General features: G+C 42.6%; 1 protein-coding gene across 1 annotated transcript in view; it reads right to left on the bottom strand.

The window, feature by feature from the left end:
* Positions 1-16,809, bottom strand: part of COL13A1 (collagen type XIII alpha 1 chain) — a 122,259-nt gene that overhangs the window by 50,126 nt on the left and 55,324 nt on the right. The window contains exons 18-20 of the mRNA XM_075934944.1: positions 7,441-7,485; positions 4,765-4,797; positions 2,296-2,358 (exon numbers count right to left, since the gene is read on the bottom strand). Coding sequence (XP_075791059.1) covers positions 2,296-2,358; positions 4,765-4,797; positions 7,441-7,485 — 141 coding nt within the window. The remainder of the gene's footprint in view (positions 1-2,295; positions 2,359-4,764; positions 4,798-7,440; positions 7,486-16,809) is intronic.

Below are 16,809 nucleotides of genomic sequence, written 5' to 3'. Positions count from 1 at the left end.
AGAGAAATAATTTATTTTTCATTGCATGCATGGCTAAAAGATTTTAATCTCTTAGAAAGACAAGTACATGAATTTCAACAAAGTTCAAGGACTGACATACAACATGCAAGGTGCCTGCATAAGTGCTCTGAGAAGGGGTGTGCATTGTGTGGCACTGCAGAAATTAATTAAAATTAATTAATTACAAACCCGTGTTCTAAAGAGCTTTGCATTCTACCTAAGCTCTGGTCTACACTAGGGAGTTATTTCAAAATAACACCCCTTATTTTGAAATAACAAAGGGTGTATCCACACCATCAAGCCCATTATTTTTTAATAATGAGCTGGTTATTTTGAAATAATAACTCCTGCTTTCCATGAGGAATAACACTTATTTCAAAATAGCTCCAATGCTGCTATTTCAAAATAAATACTCCACAGAGTCATTAAAAGTAATTACTCCCTAGGACTTCCTGGGGCTCTAAGTTGAGGTAGCATGTCCACATTATGGCTACGTCTACACAGGTTCCCTCTTCCGCAAAAGCCTATGCAAATGAAGTGCAGATTAGCATATTGCCATGCTTCATTTGCATAATTCATTAGGAGCCATTTTTGCACAAGAGGTTTTTGCGCAAGAGCCATTCTTCCTGAAAAAATGAGAAAGAATGGCTCTTGCGCAAAAGGGCTGTCTACACAGCTCTTTTTTGTGCAAAAACCTCGTGCACAAAAGAAATCCTAAGAGGAAATGCAAATACAAGCGCGACATATGCAAATGAGCATTCCATTTGCATTTCCTCTTGCGGAAAAGCCTTGCAGTATAGATATAGCTTAAGAGAGCACAATTACAGTAATTCCTCATTTAACACTATAGATATGTTTCAGAAAATGATCGTGTTAAATGAAAACGTGTTATGCGGGGTCAATTTTCCCATTGAAAATAATGAAAAAGGTGGGGGTTGCATTTCAAGTGGTGGTGTCTGTTGGGACAGGGACATAAGGTTGGAGGAGAAAGGGGACTGGATTTACAGCAAGGAGGGGAGGTGTTTGGCTCTGGGGAAGGGAAGGGGAGGAGAAGGGAGGGGGATTGGGTTGGGAGTATGCCCCTGTGACAGGTCTGCTGGGACCCGCACTGCATCCGGCGAGGGTGGGTCGCTGGGGAACAGCATGGCGAGCAGCAAAGACTCTGCTGTTTTGCAGGGAGGTGGGGGAAGCCCCATGCAGCTGCCGGCAACGGGCTGGCTGGGAAAACCCAGCTGCCGGCCTGCAAGCGGGGATGGAGGAGAGGGGGCAAGGCGTCCGGCGAGGGGAGTCAGCTGGGAATGGCACGGCGAGCGGCAAACCCTCTGTTGCTTTGCAGGGAGGCGGGGGAAGCCCTGCGCAGCCTCCAGCAAAGGGCTGGCTGGGGAAATCATGTTATTCTGGGGACGGTCGTGTAATTCAAAAAACATTCTCTAAAAAAAAAAAAAAAAATCGCGCTATCGCGAAAACGTGTTAAGCGGGCACGTGTTAAATGAGGAATTACTGGACCTGTTTTATAAGGTTCTCTGACCTTCAGCTCAGTGAAAGTGCTCTATATCCTTTCATCCTTGTTAGACATGTACCTTGCAATGAGAATCTAACGATTTTCTCCCTGGAAAAGCGAGAAGGCCCATTATGTTGGGTCTTGTTTCCTAAGGAACTATTGGCCATCTCTAGGCTGTCAAACTCTTACAATCACCAACCATATCACTATTCTTATTAATCCACTGAGTCAAAGTAAAATATCCCAGTAAAGGGAAGCTGCTCTTATGGGTGCTGACACACTTTCTCCTGTGGTGAAGAGTTCACTGAGACCCTAAACAGCAGACAACAGGAGTCAATAATTTTTAAAAACTGAGCATGCCGCATAGAGCACCCACACTGAAAAATGAAAGAGCACTTTGTTGGTCCCTTTCTACATCAGGGACACACTTCCAGACAGAGAGGGACATACAGAGAACATTCTGAGGTGCCTACATGTTCCTTGAGACATGTTGATTCCACTGTAACAATCAGAAGGTACAAAACCTTTCTCAGGAGAATGTTAATGCTCAGTACTTCATTCCCTTCCCAGAATGCACTTATCCCCCCTTTGTGTTGGTTTTCCTGTTCCTTGCCAGCAGGTACAGGCAAAGCACACTTCCTCAATGAGATGAGAGCATCCACAACAGGGTAAGAGCATTCCACTACACGCATGGAATGGTAGTGCAAAGCAGGCCCAGGTTAGCCATGGCTATAGGGAGGCACATGCCAGTACAGCAGTGTTAAGAAACCGCACCCAAACACACAATGTCCTACCCTCTGTCCCCTTTTCCCTGGCAAACCTGGGGGGCCCATCATCCCTGCAACGCCAGGTTCTCCCTTTGTGGTAAGAAAAGAGACAGAGAATACATCTGTTCTAGGGCTGGTGGTTTTCACGCTGCAACATAACACTGCAAACATGGTCACAGCTAAAGCAAGAGGAGTCAGTTGCTCAGTGTCTGAATTTGTTGCCTCGTTATAGAAACTCAGGGGTATTTTTGTACCATTTTTTTATTATTTTGCACATACTGATTAGGAGGGGTAAGAAATGTGAACCAACTTATACAGCATCTGTACAGTGATCAGATTCCCTACAGCAGGGATGGGGAACATAAGGCCCAGGGGCCAGATGCAGCACCCAGCTTGCCTGGATCTGACTCACAAGGCTCAGAACTCCCCCCTAGCATTGGAAAGCCTGCGCTGGTGCTCCAGCCCTCCTGCCACCAACCTGTAGGGCTGGAGCACACAAAATCTACTAGTCTGAGCCCCCCAGGCTCTGGTGCGTGAAGGAACTGTGCTGAGTGTCTTTCTCCTTCTCAGTCACAGGCTACGTCAATGAGGATTTGGTTTTTTGGAGGGGGAGGGGATTTCTCCCCACTTATGTGTGGTCCCTAATTTTTCTGTGGGACAGTGGCCCACGACTCAAAAAAAGGCAAGTCTCTGGAAGGAGGCACAAGTGCTGGGGGGAAGAGGCAGGCAAGGGGAACAGGGAGAGAATGGCATGTTGTCACATAGCTTAAGGGCGAAGGAGGAAAAGACAGAGACTAGAAGGGAAATATCCCCCTCAGACAGGAGGACTGAGTGGCAAGGGAAGGAAGGGGATAAAAGTCTAATTACAATAGGGAAATCTCTCACAAACATGCCTCTCTTCTGTTATGGAGAAATGTAACTCAGCTTTTCTGAACCAGAGATGGCATTCTACAGATGACACCAGGAAACCCTTTATAAACAAAATACAGGAAATGCAAATTTGCAATAACTATTCCTTGAAGGGCAATTATTTTCTTCTGAATTCCCTCACTTGCCCTGCATGAAGAAAGATGGAAAAGTACATAAAAGAAAGAGGAGAGAGAGGGTGGCCAACCCACTTCTCAATTAAAAAAAAAAGCTAGGGGTTGTCATTTAAAAAGGCATGGAGCCAAAACCGTGTGTTAGTTTGATTTCGATTTGAATTTAGATTTGTGGAAATAGGGGCATGAAGTCAAATTTAAAAGTGCATGACATACTTGGTTTTTCTTTTCTCTTGGTTATTCTTGTGTATGGATATTGTTGTTTCTATCCTAATTTTGAAGACACACAATACAGCCCATAGGCTGAAAGTACCAATAATAAAAGGGTGGTAAGTGACCATTTTGAGTTGTTTCCTAAGAAATGGTTTCCCAGACCTGCTTGTTTAAAGGTTGTGTCCAACGGGGTCCTAGCAAGAAGTGTGGAATAGTCCCACAAGGCCTCTCACAATTTCAGAGATTCTTGTGGTGAGTTATGTTCCCGAGCTGATACTTTTACAGTTGTTGCTGGCTTGAGGAGACTCTGCAGCTGATGTTTGTCATTACTAATTGTTTGCATCAGTGTATCATCCAGAGGGGTCAGTCTCAACCAGTGTCCTACTGTGCTGGGCCTTGGCCAGTCATGGAATTTTGGTGGTGGCATAGTTATACCAGTCAACAGGCATGGGAGAGAGAGCCTTCGCCAGCAGCTGAGGGCAGTGCTCGTCATCCGCAAAGATTTTCACAGGCCCAAGGATTGGCATTCCATTGTTGCTTGGTTACAGTCAGTGGGTTTTGGAACTCATCTGGGTTGTTGAGAGCCAGCTAATCTGCCTATCCCTATCTTTTTATAAGGTCATTCATCACCTGGAACCTGAGCACTGAGCATATGCTAATGAAGAAATCTATCTGATTGCAAGGTAGTGGAGAAATGGAGATACTGGTTGAAAAGATAGGATATAATAATAATTTTGAGTTTAGGAAATAAACAGAAGCTATGAAAATAGAGAGATTCAAGGACAGTTAAGAATGGAGTTTGAGAGGAGCTGAAATCAAAAGAGGGCTGTTGTCTCACAGAAAGTGAACTGAGTGACTAAGAGAATTGAGTTTTCTTATAGTCTCAGGGCTGGAACAAGTATAGTTTAGCTGACCAATCCAGGAAAGGATCAGTCATTTTCCTACTGGAGTCAGCATTTGGCTACAACACAGACAGGCCCTAGCCTTTCTCTGAGGAAAGGGATGGCCATTTTCTGTATCTGTTTTAGTTTGAGCTTTCTTCTTTCCCATCAGTCAATCAATTGCCTTTCCAAATTGGCAGCAGAATGAATGTATGCCTCCATTTTCTTTTAATCCGTGGGTTTCCTACCATGAGCTAATGGCCATCAGTCTAAGGCTGGAAGTTTTATTTCCTCTCATGGCCCTTGTCCCAATTATTATCCATGATCTATCCTAAGAAGCTGTAATTTAATGTAAAACTGACCTTTATTCCTGCAGCAGCCATTCCAGGAACCCCCTGGCAGAGAGAAAGAGGAAAGATGAGAACACTTGGTTTGAAAAGTAAATACAGTAGACTTCCGATAATCCGAACCTTTGGGACCTAGGTGGTGCCGGATTATCGGATATTCAGGACTATCAGGAGGTACTATAAATTGGTTATATATATATGCAGTATATACTATATATAAAGTGTTTTAACCCTTTTTATTGTAGCACAAACACTATCCAGCGTCACACAATGCCAGTGGCAGACTGACTTGGTCCCGTCCGGTTTCGCTCGGTTCAGCTGCTGTCACTGCTGCGTTGTGACTCGTTTTTTGCCAAAGCTCACTCACTAGGCTCTTGCCATTTTGATGCCGGACTATCGGGAGTGCCATACAATTGGATGCTGGACTATTGGAGTTTTATTATATAAATATATATTCCTTTTTAAAGAAACCAGCCAAGTCAGAAATTCAAATAATCTATGCCTTTCCTTTTCCAAAGCTCAGAAGACATTTTAACATAGTAGTTACCACACTTTTCCATCCTGGTTCCCCAAAATGGGAGAGTCATTAAAATTACCTTCCCTCTGGTAGTGCCCATATTATCCAGAATAAAAGGAGGCTGTGCCACCAAAGAATAGTTTTGTTGCAAAGATCACAGAAGAAAAAGTTTATCCTTTCTCCCAGATTTAGGTGTGCTACATCTAGGCCATGTTTACACTAGAAAACTATTTTGAAAATGATTAATTTTGACTTAAAAACTCCTGCTGTAATAACTTTGAACTAGCACATCCTCACTATGGGGAAGCATCAAAATTAATCCGAGGCAAGCTCTGTTAATGTGGATGTGCTACCTCCTACTTAGAGCCCCAGGAAGCACTCTGGGGAGCTGTGGGAGGCCTCCCGGAGGCCAATAAATTTGAATTAGCAGCACTGAAACGTCCACATTGTTATTTCAAAATTACCATTTTGGAATTAGCGTTAATCCTCATGAAAAGCAGGCATAGAGTTTGAATTTCGTGGCCCGTTATTTCAAAAGAACAGGCTTGGTAGTGTGGATGCACCACTTATAAATTCAAACTTGGAGGGGTTATTTTGGAATAAGGCCCTCATATAGACCAGGGTCTAGTGAAGTTGACCCCATGACTTCATAGGAGCAGTGTGGATCACTGTGAAACTGATGGAGATACAGTAATATGAGGATCAAATATCTCGTTAAATGTTTGAATCCAGAATCTTAGTAAAAATGAGTCCCTGAAAAATGTCCAATCACCACAGAAAGAGAAAATGTTCTTGGTCTTGTTAATCAGCATCATTCTGTTTTACCACAGATGACATAAACTTGAGTATCAGATTTGCAGAGGAAATCTTTGAAGCCAGCTATCACTGGCAAAAAGACTCTCAAGCACGCAGAGTCTTGCGTCATTCTGCACAACACAGCAATACACCACCAGCAAATTATGGGACTCTAATCCCCAGTGGAAACTGAGATGGTTGTTTATTGGCTCTCAGGGCAGGTGCTCCTGTGGGTACGATTATATTTCCTTCCGTGGCAATGGTGCAAAAGCAAAACTTCAGCATCACTCCCTTGCTCAGACTCGATATTTTTGCAGTCTAAGTGTTAGTACTAGTTAGATCGTTCTGCAAATATCCAGTTAGGAAAGCAAACATGAGGAGTAATGACAGTGTAGGAAAGGAGCTGGGGGGAGAATGAGATGAAGCAGGGTTAGAAGGTGGGTAACAGGAAGGTATAGGGAACTTAATGTAGCACATGAGGCAAAAAGAAGGAAGAGAACGAGTTCATCATTGGAAAGAGCTTGTAAAAATTCAAACAAGGCAAAGTGTGAAGCAGGGGAGGGGCAGAATCATACCTCTCAACTTTCTGAAACAGAAATCAGGGACAAAGCTAAAAAACACAAGGACAGAAGATGGAAATCAGGGATTTTATGTAATAAAAGGGGGGAAAGCATTCAGAAATGTATCAGAAGTGAGTAGTTTTTAGTAAATATGGGCCCGAGTCATGAAAGGGATTATGTACAGATCATGTTTTGGGAATTAGATTTTACTGAACTCATGCTATCCCCTGTTCCTTATTTTTCTACTTTAAAATTGTAATGAGTAAGTCCAGTGATTTTTCCAATATTAATTTAAAATCTGTAACCCATGCACACACTGGCTCTGATTCACCACTGCACCATCCCTTTTTATACTGGTGTAAATTCCATGGATTTCCATGAAATAACGCATACTAAAACTGGAGTTGGCAGTGTAAGTCAGGCTCACTAGACACATGTCCAAAATTTATAAATTGCTGATTACCTACAAATACTAATTAGTGGTAATTCTCACTAGAATTAAGTATGACAGGTTTGATCCTGGCAGGTGCTGATCTCAATGGAATAAGGGACATTCAGCATCTTGCAGGATCACACCCCAAAATGAGACGTAGCGTTGGGAATAGACATGTCATTTCTTCAGTAAAACTTTTCTCCCCTGTCATCCCTTTGATAAATTAGGCCCTATGCTTTGCATTTTAGAAGCAGAAAGAAAATGATAGAGAAAGTGAGGAGAATCATTGTAGAACCCAAATTGGGGCCATCCCTGAAAGCCAGGGACAGTTGAGAGGTATGGGTAAATGCAGGTGGACAAATCTCACACCATTCCTTGCAGGATACCTTAGCTCCATGTTTTCCTGGCAGCCCTGGCATGCCCCTCTCCCCCTGGAAATGGAATAAGAAACAAAGTTGAGAGGACAAGCATCAGATGAGTCTTCAGGAAGGCCTGTGTTGGTGATCGTGAAAGCACAAGTGGATATTATTTTTGCACAAGATGTCAATAAGTTCTTGTCAGGGAGACAAGACCTCTGATCCCCCCCCCCTCCACTCCTGCTTCTATTTACTACAAGGTGATTTCTCTTAGTCATAGCTTCTCCTCTTGGGTACCTCCTAGCACCTGGATAGAACCACTACATTGCCATGTTCTGTCTCAGAATGTTTCTCTCCTTGCTGTGGTAGAACAATGTGAGCCAAATTATTTTGTTACATCAGTGATACAAATGAAAACAGAACAATGAGAGCTTTATGCTTAACCCTTACATCTGCTGCCTTAAAGAGCTTTCCAACACCCAGTACTAACTCCTAAGCATCCCATGGGTATGGAAACCATTTATTTATTTCCACTGTACAACTGTCACTGTGTACACATCACAGTTATCTCTGGGCAGAAAATTCAGAATGCAGAATACAAAATACATGGATCGGTATCCCTATAATTACGTAGATTTACCCCAGGAGAAAGATTTTTAAAGCCTGTAATCACTAGCTCAGGCAAAAGCTGAGGCAGGCAAAAACTCCGTGCCCATACTTTGAAGGTCAATAGACTTGAGCCATGTCAGATCAAAATGTGTTGATGGCTGCTTCTTTCAACATTCTCCAAGTGTGAATTTTTTCTCTTCATGTTGTTGTTGTCAATCCTGTACTAAAAACCCTAAAATAAAGGAAGAGAGTATGCTCCTGTCTTTTGATTTTTCCTAGATCCTTAGTTTATTCTGTCCAACTGGCACACTACCTTTTGTAAATGCCTCTTTGTGGCCTACCATGTCCATAATTTATTTATGTAACTCTGTCAAATTAATTGCTGAGAGGTTGGGGTTACATTACATGATACCCATGCAGGCAAAGCAGTCAAGGGACTTCTTCAGGAGTTGCTGAGGTTGTAAATCTGTTTTTAAAAGTACAGGCTTATCTACTGTGAACATTTAGTTTGCAGCAAGCTGGGATGTCAGTCTACCATTCACAAGATTAAGTATACACTGGCATTTGAATGACAAAACTTTTGCCATTCAGGCTACATCTAGACTACAATGTTTTATTGGAAAAAGGGATGCAAATTGCCAGTGTGAACAGCACATTGTCAGCTAACGATGCAGATGGCACTTGTTGGGGGTGGAAGTATTTTGTCAGCAAAAAAACTGACAAACAGCAGCTACACTGCCCAACTGTTAGCAACATGGCTGTGTACATAAGAACATAAGAACGGCCATACTGGATCAGACCAAAGGTCCATCTAGCCCAGTATCCTGTCTTCCTATAGTGGTCAACGCCAGATGCCCCAGAGAGAGTGAACAGAACAAGGAATCTTCAAGTAATCCCTCTCCTGTCATCCATTTCCAGCCTCTGACAGAGGCTAGGGGCATCATTCCTATCCATCTTGGCTAATAGCCATTGATGGACCTAACCTCCATGAATTTATCTAGTCCTTTCTTGAACCCTGATGAAGTCCTGATATTAACAGCTATAATGGTCTGAAGTAAATAGGATGAAGTTTAATAGGGACAAATGCAAAGTACTCCATTTAGGAAGGAACAATCAGTCTCACACACACAGAATGGGAAGTGACTGTCTAGGAAGGAGTACTGCAGAAAGGGATCTAGGGGTCATAGTGGACCAGATGCTAAATATGGGTATGTCTACACTAGCACCCTAGTTCAATCTAGGGAAGCTAATGAGGGCGACCAAAATTGCAAATGAAGCGTGGGATTTAAATATCCCACGCTTCATTAGCATGTTCCCGGCCGGTTGCCATTTTAGAAATTGACTAGCCCAAAGTAACTGCCCGTGGTTACACGCGTCAGTGAAACGGGATTCTGAATTAAAGCTCTAACTCGAATTAGCTGTTATTCCTCCTGCAATTTACCAGCTAATTCGATTTAGGGCTTTAATTCGGAATCCCGTTTCACTGCCACATGTAGACACAGGCAGTTACTTTGGGCTAGTCAATTTCTAAAATGGCAACCGGCTGGGAACATGCTAATGAAGCGCGGGATATTTAAATCCCGCACTTCATTTGCAATTTCAGTCACCCTCATTAGCCTCCCTAGATCGAACTAGGGGGCTAGTGTAGACATACCCTGAGAGTCAACAGTGTGATGCTGTTGCAAAAAAGCAAACATGATTCTGGGATGCATTAGCAGGAGTGTTGTGAGCAAGACACGAGAAGTCATTCTTCTACTCTACTTTGCGCTGATTAGGCCTCAGTTGGAGTATCGTGTCCAGTTCTGGGCACCACATTTTAAGAAAGATGTGGAGAAATTGGAGAAGGTCTAGAGAAGAGCAACAAGAATGATTAAAGGTCTAGAGAATATGACCTATAAAGGAAGACTGAAAGAACTGGGCTTGTTTAGTTTGGAGAAGAGAAGACTGAGAGGGGACAGATAGCAGTTTTCAGGTATCTAAAAGGGTGTCACAAGAGGAGAGAGAAAGTTTGTTCTCCTTGGCCTCTGAAGATAGGATAAGAAGCAATGGCCTTAAACTGCAGCAACGAAGGTTTAGGTTGGACATTAGGAAAAACTTCCTAATTGCCAGGATGGTTAAACACTGGAATAAATTGCCTAGGAACACTGTGTGAAGAAAAATTTCCTTTTGTTTGTTTTAAACCTGCTATCTATTAATTGCATTTGGTGACTCCTAGTCCTTATGATATGGGAACAAGTAAATAACTTTTCTTTATTCACTTTTTCCACACCAGTCATGATTTTATAGACCTCTATCATATCCCCACTTAGTTTCCTCTTTTCTAAGATGAAAAATCTGAGTCTTTTTAATCTCTCTTCATATGGGACCTGTTCCAAACCCCTAATCATTTTTGTTGCCCCTTTCTGCACCTTTTCCAATGCCAATATATCTTTTTTGAAATGAGGCAACCACATCTGTACACAGTATTCAAGATGTGGGCATGCCATGGTTTTATATAGAGGCAATAAGATGTTCTCTGTCTTATTCTCTATCCTTTTTTTAATGATTTCTAACATTCTATTTGCTTTTTTGACTACCACTGCACATTGAGTGGATGTTTTCAGAGAACTATCCTCAATGGCCACATCTAGATTGGCAAGATTTTGTGCAAAAGTGGCCGCTTTTGCACAAAATCTTGCCGCCTGTCTACACTGGCTGCGAGTATTTGTGCAAGAACACTGACTTTGTACTGTACAAAATCAGTGGTTCTTGCATAAATACTCCGACGCTCCCGCTCAGGGATAAGCCCTCTTGCACAAGTATTCTTGCGTAAGAAGGGCCAGTGTAGACAGCCAAGTTAATTTATTGTGCAAGAAAGCCCGATGGCTAAAATGGCCATCGGAGCTATTCTTGCACAAGAGAGCGTCTACATTGGCATGGATGCTTTTGCACAAAAGCAAATCTTTTGCACAAAGGCACGTGCCAGTATAGATACTCACTTGCGCAAATACTTTTAACGGAAAATTTTTTACATTAGAAGTATTTGCGCAAAATCATGCCAGTCTAGATGCAGCCAATGACTCCAAGCTCTCTCTCTTGAGTAGTTATAGCTACAGTAGTCCCCATCAGATTGTATGTACATTTGGGATTATTTTTTCCAATGTTCATTACTTTACATTTATCAACATTAAAATTCATTTGCCATTTTGTTGCCCAATCACTTAGTTTTGTGAGAAGATCTTTTTGAAGCTCTTCACTACCTGCTTTGGTCTTATTAATGTAGACAAAGCCTTAGGGTACGTCTACACAGCAATATTATTTCAAAATAACTAGCGTTATTTCAAAATAACTACGCAGTAGGCAGTTATTTCAAAATAATGTCAAAATACTGTCAAACTGGAGGACTTCATACTCTGACTCCTGTAACCCTTCATTGTATGAGGAGTAAGGGAAGTCAGAAGAAGAGTGCTCTATTTCAAAATAAATGCTGTATAGACAGTCCCAATTTCAAAATAAGCTATTTTGAAATAAGATACACAATTGACATAGCTCAATTTGCGTAGCTTATTTCAAGTTAAGCCCTGCTGTGTAGATGCACCCGTAGTCTGCCACAGACTAATTGCCTTTGTGGACTTTGCTGATACAATTTTTTAAATGGGACAAGATCAAAGCACATTAACAAACTCTTAGGGTGTGTCTAGACTGCAGGGTTTTGTCGACAAAAGTGGATTTTTGTCGACAAAACTATACCTGCGTCTACACTGCCGCTGAGTTCTGTTGACATAACGTCAATAGAACTCAGCAGTTTTGTCGATGGCTGTAAACCTCATTCTATGAGGAATAACACCTTTTGTCGACAGAGTTCTGTCAACAGAAAGTGTTATTGCATCTACACTGTTCTTTACATATACACTGTCATGTCGACAAAGCAAGCTGCTTTCTCGACAGAACTGGATGTAGTCTAGACGCTCTTTGTTGACAGAAGCTTTGTCGACAGTATATGTCGACAAAACTTCTGTCGACAAAAGCCTGTGGTCTAGACGTACCCTTATTGTGGTTCCACATGCTCCACAGGGACAATTAGGGCATGTCTATAGTGGGGAGTTATTTCAAAATAAATCCCCTTATTTCAAAATAATAGGGCAAGCATCCACACTACCAAACCTGCTATTTCGAAATAATGGGCTTGTTGCTTCAAAAAAATAATTCCTGCTTGTGAAAAGGAATAATGCTTTTTTAAATTGTTATTTCGGGAGTTATTATTTAGAAATAACTTACTTTGAAATAACCTGGTAGTGTAGACATAGCCTTAGTGTGTGGCATAGTGCAGGACATATTCATAGCCCTGCTTGCCATTAACTAAATGTTCATACAGACAAGCTCTATATCTCAGTGCTAACTAGACAGAATCGGCAGGTCAGCTCTATCTGAGGTGGATTCTCCAGGATAACAAGTAGTTCACGATTGTCAGGCCGAGATTTTGAATGGTATCTACATGTTACTCTGCTCAGGCCAGGTATGCACTAGAGACTTCTATTGGCACGACTGCGTTGCTCGGGGGTGTGAAAAATGCACCCCACTGAGTGACGTAGTTATACCAGCCTGACTCCTGGTATAGACAGCGCTGTGTCAGTGGGAGAGCTTCATTGATTGTCACAGCTACAGCCTCTTGGGGAGGTAAATTAATTATGCCAATAGGAGATGCTCTCCCTTACCAAAGCAGTGTCTTTACTACAACACTACAATGGCACAGCTGCACCACTATGGGTACGTCTAAACTACAAGCCTCTTTCGAAAGAGAGCATTTAGACTGCAACCACTTCTTTCGAAAAAGCAAGCTGGCAGGCAGTCTGGATGCTATCTTTCGAAAAAGCCCTGTTTGCATTCAAGAATGCCTTTTTTTAAAGAGCAATTTCAAAAAAAGGCGTTCTACCTCTTAAAATGAGAGTTACTGTGGTTGAAAAAACCACCGCGTTCTTTCGATTTAATTTTGAAAGAACCTGGCAGCAGTCTAGATGCAGGGGACATTTTTTCAAAAAAGGCCACTTTTTAAAAAAAAACCTGTAGTCTAGACACACTCTATATGTGAAGACAAGTCCCCAGGCTGTGTCTACAGTGCCACTTTTATCCTCAAAACTTTAGCCATTCGGGGGAGTGAAAAAACACCCCCAACAACAAAAGTTTTAGCACTGAAAAGTGCCAGTATAGTCAGTGCTTTATTGCCGGAAGAGCTACCCCCTTCTTTTGAGGAGGGGTTTTTTACCACTGGGAGAGCTGTCCCCCAGGCTGTGTCTAGATTACATGCCTCTGTCATCAGAGGCATGTAGATTAGATACATAGGCAAAGGCAAATGAAGCCGCGATTTAAATGATCGCGGCTTCATTTACATTTACATGGCTGCCGCGCTGAGCCGATAAACAGCTGATCAGCTGTTTGTCCGCTCAGCGCGCTAGTCTGGACGCTCCCCTGTCGACATCAAAGCCCTTTGTCGGCAGACCCGGTAAACCTCATCCCACGAGGTTTACCGGGGCTGCCGACAAAGGGCTTTGATGTCGGCAGGGGAGCGTCCAGACTAGCGCGCTGAGCGGACAAACAGCTGATCAGCTGTTTATCGGCTCAGCGCGGCAGCCATGTAAATGTAAATGAAGCCACGATCATTTAAATCGCGACTTCATTTGCCTTTGCCAGAACAACAAATCTACATGGCTCCGTCGACGGAGCCATGTAGTTTAGACATACCCCCAGAGACAGAGTGCCTACACTGCCCATGTCACAGCACTGTGATGGCAGCACTGCCATGGTAGTGCTCTAACATGGGCAGTGTAGATATACCCTGAGTGCTGCACGATGTACATGACTTAGGAGCCAAATGCCATGTCTACACTCCCACTTACATTGGCAAAACACTCCCGAGTGACGTAAGTGCCGCCGGCATGAGCAATAGTGTGCATAGTGCGATGTCAGCAGGTGGCTTCCCTCTCTGACACAGCTATCGCAGCTCATGAGAGGGGAGGGGGTTATGTTGATGGCAGAGCTCTCTCCAATTGGCACAGAGTGGCCACACAAACAATCTCACAGTGCTGCAGCTGTATCAGTATCTGAAAGTCTCTAGTATAGACATAGCCTGGGTCTCTTTTTCAGAAATGACTTAGGCACTTAGGAGACTAACTGTCAATGACTTTCAGTAAGACTTAGGCTTGTAAGAGCCGCCTTTAGGCACCCAACTCCCATTGATTTCTGAGAGAACAAGGCACCAGTTTACATTTAAAAATATGGCCCTTGAAAGCCTATTATTCACTTCTGAAAATGAGAAATAGGTTCCCAAGTCATTTAGGCCTTGCAGTACTGAGTGGAGCAATGCTTAAACACTTTCAAAACTCTGGGCCTCAGCCTGACACTCATGCTCCCACATACATGTTAGCATTTTCACTACTTGGTGAGCGCCAGCATCCTAATCTGCAACACAGCTGTTTCAGGCAATTAACCTCCACCTGCCTGAGGCAAGAGTGAGATCCAACAACAAAAGACAGGCTGCTCTCCCCAACTTTGAAGAGGTCTCAGCCTAAAAAGGTAAGAAAGACACAGTATGGGAGAGAAAACTTGCACAGAGAGGTAAAGTATCTTGCCTAAAATCACACAGCTGGTTATGGGGAGAACCTTGTCTTTTCAGTCATACTTCAGTGCCCTATACACTAGCTCATACTGCCTCTTCATAGTCTGGGTGGGAATTGTGAAATTCAACCCATACTTACACATCCCAGACATCAAGACAGTCTATATAGTGTTAATATTGACTATATAACTGATATTGTTTGTGATACACAACACACTAACTGGATATGGATAGTAGTACCCACTGGATATGGATAAGAAGTGAGTTTGCACTCTCCCATACAGGATTCATGCCTTATCTATGAGTCACAAGTGATGTAGCAAAGTGTCCACAGAGAGCAGAATGCTCAGGAAATTGATGCTTAATTAAAGCAGTGCCATTTTCATATACCACTAACAGTTAACGCAGGAAAAAACCATCTCTCCCGACATAAGCTTTTGGAACGGCATGCTGAGCAAAATGGAGGGGAGGCAGATTTGTTTCAAAGCTAAACTTGGAATAGTTATTGTTTCTTCAGCTGTAGCCTTGATTTGAAATGTGTCACTGACACCAGACTTCTCTTAACACCCCAGCAGAGGGCAGTACAAGACCTTAGTCTAAGGACCAATAATGTGTTTTAGTGCTACACACTAGCAATGCCTTCTCCTGCTGGTCTCACCCATCTTTGGGCTCCAAGTTTTGAGCTTTGATGTTTCTAATGGTGAAATCTGAAACCTCCTTCAAATCAGTAGTGGGTTGGAAATCCCAGATTAGGAAGCTGCCTATTGCTGGTGTTTAATGAGCTGACCACATTCACAAACAGCCTGTGAAGCTCTTATTTAACTCTCTCAGTATCTTCCTCAAAGTACAAAGGGGTGGGCCCCAGTGTTTACAATATGCTGAGCAGTGTTAGAATTGTGTGCAGCTATGGGTATGTCACAGCATTAGAAACCCACGGCTGGCCCATCCCAATTGACTCAGGCCCATAGGGGTGGTCTAATTATGGTGTAGCTGTTTGGGCACTGCCTGAAGCCCAGGCTCTCAGATCTCATGAGGTGGGAGGATTCCAGAGCAGGGGCTGCAGCAGGACCCCAAACATCTGCAGTTCAGTTAAACAGTCATAGAATCCTAGAACTGCAGGGGACCTTGAGAGGTCATCAAGTCCAGTCTCCTGCCCTCGTGGTATCATCCCTGACAGATGTCGATCTAACTTGTTCTTAAATATTTCCAGTGATGGAGATTCCACAACCTAGTCAATTTATTCCAGTGTTTAACTACCCTGAGCAAGAGATCATTGCACAGGTTTAAAGAAACTCCCTTTTATGGCACAAATGAAAATGACATACTGGGTTGCTGTAAAATGTTAATGTCTGGTCCCTTAGCCAAAGCCCTGCAAGCCAGAGTCAGCTGGCATGAACTGGCCCTGAATGTCTAATTGCAGAGTAGACACCCGCAATATGTTGGTGCTGTATTGGCTGTACCCCACTATCTAAATGAGCCTCTTTAAGTAGGTCACAGTCCATTCTTGAGCATATTAACCGCAAACTTCTGCATATTAACTCACAAAGGGACTCTGGTAAACTGAAGACAGCTATAAAATCAAGGAAAGAGGAAATTCATAAAAGCAGAAAAATAATTTTTTTACCATCATCTTTTCATTTCCTAACTGGTCATCTGCTGTTTTAGTTTCCAGATTCAACACTTGTTATTTAATTAAGCCACCACAAGAAACTAGTGTGATATGGGGCCAAGTTCCAGAAAAGTACAAAGCAGTGGGTGTTCAGTGTGAATAAAATACTCTGTTATACACTAGACCCTCCACACCCACTCTTCTGAAACAGAGAGATCACAGTGGAAATAACTACTAAACCTCTAAAGTGCGATACATAGGAATGGTAATATGCATTAAAACAAGAAACTTTACTGATGCAATAATAAGGATGCACAGTTAAATTAGAATTAGTCAGGAAATGTAAAAGTTTAAATTTCTACAGCAACACTAATATGGCCACCTTTCTCACAGAAATATTTTCTATTCCTGTTTTTTTTGGCTAAATAAGACATCTAGTAATAACAGTTAGCTCTTATGTGGTGCTTTTTATCCATAGAGCTCAAAGTACTTCATAAAGGAAGTTAAGTTTCATTACCCCCATTTTGGGATGGAGAAACTACAGCAGAGAGGTGAGGTGCCAAAGGTCACAAAGCAGATAAGTGGTAGT

Source organism: Pelodiscus sinensis, chromosome 8 (assembly GCF_049634645.1).
Source record: "Pelodiscus sinensis isolate JC-2024 chromosome 8, ASM4963464v1, whole genome shotgun sequence".
Taxonomy (NCBI): Eukaryota; Metazoa; Chordata; order Testudines; family Trionychidae; genus Pelodiscus; species Pelodiscus sinensis.
This window is presented reverse-complemented; position numbering and strand designations above follow the sequence as displayed.